General features: G+C 36.0%; 1 protein-coding gene across 1 annotated transcript; it reads right to left on the bottom strand.

Moving 5' to 3' along the window:
- Nucleotides 1-2248: 2248 nt before the first annotated feature.
- Nucleotides 2249-3132, bottom strand: LOC107706852 (piggyBac transposable element-derived protein 4-like; the record flags this gene model as incomplete). The annotated part of the gene is made up of 2 exons (XM_016510689.1): nucleotides 2498-3132; nucleotides 2249-2403 (listed from the first exon to the last, which is right to left on the bottom strand). Coding segments are annotated over exons 1-2 (790 nt in total), but the record flags the coding sequence as incomplete, so codon positions are not given.
- Nucleotides 3133-5853: the final 2721 nt, after the last annotated feature.

The raw sequence follows: 5853 nt of genomic DNA, 5'->3' as shown, positions 1-5853 counted from the left end.
TTTGAATTATAATTAACATGACAATGTGTACAAAACAGTAACTAATCGTTTACAAGTCGGAACATTCCTTATTTTTACATTTCTGTCAATCTGAGGCGTTGCTATGGGTTGCGTGCGTTTTGCTTGACTGACTGATATTCCACAGTCTGCTTGGAAACCTAGACTCTCAAGCCATATATGGTTCTTTCAGTGAGTGGGTTGGCGTAAGAAAAAAAAAATAGACCAAACAATATTTAAACTTTTATCATCAATAATCAAAGCTAGTGAGTAGATTTATTTAAACATCCATATATTACAGGTGCATCTCAATAAATTAGAATGTCGTGGAAAAGTTCATTTATTTCAGTAATTCAACTCAAATTGTGAAACTCGTGTATTAAATAAATTAAATGCACACAGACTGAAGTAGTTTAAGTCTTTGGTTCTTTTAATTGTGATGATTTTAATGTATTTAATACACGAGTTTCACAATTTGAGTTGAATTACTGAAATAAATGAACTTTTCCACAACATTCTAATTTATTGAGATGCACCTGTATATTGTGGTGAGGGGGGCATGGTTTAGCGGAGTCTGCAGCGGGAGAGAGCGGTCGGAGACGAGCGGTGAGTAAGTAGGTCAAGTGCAAAATGACATTCACCTGCTTCTCGTTTCAGTGATTGGCCTGGAGAGACCGTAAAAAGCCTCAGGGGAGGCAGAGAAAGAGGGACGAGACAAACTGAGGACTCGTGGGGAAAGACTGTGGCCTGTGGCTAGAGAACCGCAGAAGAGCGATATAAGTTTTGTTTATTTTGAAGCGCCTGCCTGTTTTGCTGTTCCCAACGGGAACCATAATAAATTGCCACGAGCCTCAGTCACGCTGACTCCGACTTCTTCCTTCCTTACTAAGAACCTCATTACATATATATTTTAGAATATCGCATAATTCATCAATGCCGTTTGCTATGTACGTTATAATACACCGACCAATCATGATCTGGCACAAGTAGTTCAAATTTTATTGGACAAAAATGTGAAGTGGAGCGGTCATTTTCCGTTATTCATAAATCGGTTGAAAATGTCATGGGAGAGACTAGCTTACATTTGTGGAGCGATCTGGTTCTGCGGTTTGTCTCATTTTATAAATGAAATTACATCGCTGAGAAAATGGATGCTAAATGACTACAAAGCACTGCACAATTCCTTGCAGCGCCAAAAGTCCCGATAATGGTAATCAGTATTCAGTTCACTATATGATACACACGTTTACTATTTCATGAAACTATCATAGTTAACCCCTTAACTGTCACCCCCCTTTTTGAGTTCAGACTTGAAAAGGTGATGGCCATCTTCAAATGGTTGTAATTATGGAATGCTTTTACATATAAGCTTAATTATGGTCTTGTTTTTAAGAAAACACTTGGATGTTTATGATACAAGTGTCTGCAGTTGAAAAAAATTAATTAAAAAAAAAGTTATAGCAATTTAAGTTTATTATAATTAAAAAGGACTATATATTAATTTTTTTCTTTTATGGAAAAATATATAATCCAAAGGAGGTTTTACCCTAAAAATGTTAGGAAATTATAGCATGAGGTCTAAACAAGTTGTGTTATAAATTTGGAATTGATATCACAAACCTAGTAGATTCTGTGAGACTTTTAGCTGCTATACCAACAAAGGACACTAGGTGTCATTTTTCTTCATTGGGGATTTCAAAGCTCCATTAGTGACACTTGTTTACCACTTGATCTCAAAACACACAATATATTTGTTTTTATTATTATTATTTAAAACAATGTACTCAGAATATTTTTTAGAACATAAACAGGGTATAAATTATTGAAATAGGAATAAAAATAAACAAATAAATAAAAAGTGTACAGGATGGTTACAGAAATGCAGTGGCTATAAAAATCCAATGGTTATAAAAATCCAAATGACCAACTGTATACAACTATTTACAACTATTCAGCGCTAAGCACTACAAATTATCACCATGCCAGCGATTGAAGCAGTCTCGCTTTGGGAGGAAGCAAAGAGGCATGTCACACATACAGCAGATTACGGGGGTTTTTTGGTGGCACACTCTACATCTTCTTCTGAATTTACTGGAAGGTTTGAGGTGTTTTGGTGTGTGTCCTGCTGAATGCTGAGAAGCAGGAGAGGCAGGAGGAGCAGGAGCAGCAGGAACATCAAGAGGAGGCGACCAATCAGCGAGCTCCTGTATTAGAGCTTCCCGGAATTCCCTCTGATTTTTTGGCTTCTTACTTTGCATTGCAGCCAGGTGCTGGTGGATAATGAAAGCATTGACCACTGCAATGTCTACAAAGTGGAAGAAAAGGGTGCGGTACCACTTTCTTGTTTTTCTCAGCACAGAGTAGTACCCAATGAGGGCATCTGACATATCAACTCCTCCCATGTTCCTGTGTAGAGAGCAAACAGTCGATACATAAAATACAAACACATCTGCACAATTTCTGCATGACTCACTGAAAAAAAAATAAAAATTCTACTCACTTGTTGTAGTCTGAAACTACTGAAGGAATTGGAATGGTCATTATGGTCCATTCTCTATCTCCCATCTTCACCCTCCTCTGGACAGTCTGACCTTCATTCGCTGAGTGGAATGAGGAGCACATCGATACCTCTCTTGTGTCCTTCCACACAATGAAGAGAAGCTGGTCGTCCCTCTTCCACCTCATGCTTCCCCGAGGAGCATTTTTGGGCAGCTTGTTAATGGTGGTTTTTGGGAAGCCCACCCGGTTGCTCCTGATGGTCCCACAAGCCCAGATGTTTTTTTTGCAAAGGTCCCTGAAGAGCATGGGGCTGGTGTAGAAGTTGTCTACATACAATTTGTAGCCAGACCCCAATAACTTTTCATCCACCAGAGCCATGACAGATTCGTAGCTCAGGCCCTTGCCTTGCTGGCTCTGAGCTACTGGGGATTTCCCTTCATAAATGAAAAAATCCCATGTATATGCATTCAGAGAGTCCGCAAGGACAAAAAGCTTGTATCCCCACTTTGTAGGTTTGTCCTTCTGGTACTGCTTGAGACTAATCCTTGCCTTTGATGCCACCATTCTTTCATCAACGGCAATGTTCTGATGAGGGTGATAAAAGCTTTTGCAGCCATCCTGAATCTGGTCATACATAGGTTTGACTTTACATAGGCGATCAAAGGTAGGGGATCCTTTTTTCTTTTCTGGCGGTGAAATATCAGGCTCATCTGGGGTGTGCCATCGATCGCCAGTGCTAAAAACACCAGTAGAGCCAGATGAAGAGCTTCCTCCTTCCTGTCTTCCTCTGCCTTGCCCCTTGCCTGCCCCTCTCCCTCGGTCACTGCTTCTCCCTCTTCCTCTCTCTCGGTCACTGCTTCTCCCTCTTCCTCTCTCTCTCACCCTGTCTTTGCTTCTGGCTTTATCCTTGTCTCCAAAACTACTGGAATTAGTAGCTGTACATGATGCTGTAGATGTGGATGGTTGGCATAGTTCAGGTTGCCAGTCCTCATCAAGTGAATCATCTGAACACCTATCGCAACAATAAATATATTCTGAACACCTATCGCAACAGTATTTCTACACACACATATACATATATATATACATATATATATGTATAAACATAAAATGTTTCATGAGATACATTTCAAAATAAATATATAATTACATATTACATTTACATGCTGCACCCTAACAAATATATATATGCATACACACATGCATAAACAAATCTATAAATATACAAAAGTACTCAAATTTATTTATAAAGAAATATATCAATTTATTTCAAAATAAATAGAATAGGCCCACACATTTACACAGTGCTCCCCCTAACATATATTAGAAAAGAGTATAATGCAACTTACTGATCTAGTGATGTATCTGATGCATTCACTTCTGAAAAAAGCAGGTCTGGCTCCTCATCACTGGATTCCTCATTTTGCTCTTCATCGCTAGACTTACACAGTTCATCTACGACTTCTAAAAGTGTATAAAATTGCTTTTTTGGCCTCTGTGGATCCATGTCAGAAACCGTGGAATGAAAGTTCAAATGAAATGGCTGCTTCTGGTGGTTGCAAGCTTATTTTATACACGTTTACAAATTCGCAGCAGTTGTTTTCAAACTTCACGTGGACATGTGATTAGCAACAGCGGACAATTATCCTTTGATTGGACAATGGTTGTGTCTATATCCATTTTCAAAGAGGCCATTGGCCAGGTGAGTTGCTGAGATTTTATAAGCGTTAGATACGGCTCCGGCTGCTCTGGATGACTATTGAGTGTTATTTGATTGACTTGCCTAATCATTATTGGTCAAAGTTATGAGGGTGGGTCCTGTCTGATCAGAAGACTTTACCAAACATAGCAACTAGCCTGTTGTTACAAAAACCTCTCACAAAAAGTGGATTTCATTCATGATCATGCATCAAATGGACATGATTATTGAAAACATGTTACATCAAACACGAATAACAATACATATGCAAAATTTTTTCCAATATTTTTGTACAAATACTATTAAAAATTGTTGTGGTCTGAATATTTAGCCTAAAAACCAAAGTTTGCATGATTGCGAGTTTGTGTTTTGACTTTCATAGTAAAGGACACAACTCAGTATACTTATGATTTTTTTTTGCTGCAAACCCTTGTTACAAATTAGTAGATTTCTGTCACAACAAAATATATTTTGCTAAATTGTGGGCAAATATGAAAACTACAATCCGAGAGTTTTCCAATGATATATAGTTTGTCAAGATTAGTTCAGGTTTAGAGTAAGATATTATTGTTTTAAATATGTAATGGCAAACGTCCCACCTGTGGGACGGTGACAGTTAAGGGGTTTTAATGAAGCCCAAGTGCCACCTACAGGCCTATTATGTGAAATGTAGGCTGGCGAAATGGTGGCGTTAAAGGACTTTATTATATTACAATTTTTGATAATTATGCAGCATTATGAATGTGTGTGTCTTATGCTCATCAAGCCTACATTTATTTGATCAAACATACAGAAAAAAACGGTAATATTGTGAAATATTAGTGCAGTTTAAAACAATGTTTTTCTATTTTCATATATTTTAAAGTATCATTTTTTTCTGTGATGCAAAGCTGTATTTTCAGCATCATTGCTCCAGTCTTCAGTGCATGATCCTTCAGAAATCATTCTAATATGCTGATATATTATGTTGAAACAGCTGTGGTGCTTATTTTTTTATTATTTAAATGTGTATTTATTTATTCATTTATTTTTGGAACCTGTGATACTTTTTTGGGGTTCATTGATAAAAAGTTAAAAAGAACAGCATTTATTCAAAATAGTGATTTTTTTCTAACAATATTAATCTTTACTATCCCTGTTTCTATCAATTTAACAAATCCTTGCTGAACAAAAATTAATTTCTTTAAAAAAAAAAATAGCTCAAGCTTTTGAACGATAGTTAAAAAAGAACAGCATTTATTTAAAATATAACTTTAGTTTTATTTTAAATAAATGCTGTTCTTTTTTAACTTTTTATTTATCAAAGAATCACAGGTGAAAAAGTATCACAGGTTTCCAAAAACCTAATTTCTTTAAAAAAAAAAAAAAAAACTGACCTCAAGCTTTTGAATGGTAGTATATATTACAAAAGCTATATTTTAAACAATGCTGTTCTTTTTTTAACTTTTTATTCATCAAAGAATCCTGAAAAAAGAATGGCAGGTTTCCAACTTTGATAATAAATCAGCATGGCATAAAATGTATTTTGAAAAGTATATAAAAATTTTGATCAAATAAATGCAGGCTTGATGACCATAAGTGACTTCTTGCAAAAATATAAAATAGTAATGTATCCAAACTTTTGACCTATATATATATATATATATATATATATTTAT

The sequence above is a fragment of the Sinocyclocheilus rhinocerous genome, unplaced genomic scaffold (genome assembly GCF_001515625.1).
Source record: "Sinocyclocheilus rhinocerous isolate Xijiao unplaced genomic scaffold, SAMN03320098_v1.1 scaffold4340, whole genome shotgun sequence".
Taxonomy (NCBI): Eukaryota; Metazoa; Chordata; class Actinopteri; order Cypriniformes; family Cyprinidae; genus Sinocyclocheilus; species Sinocyclocheilus rhinocerous.
The sequence above is the reverse complement of the archived record's forward strand: the minus strand, read 5'-3'. Positions and strand labels throughout refer to the sequence as shown.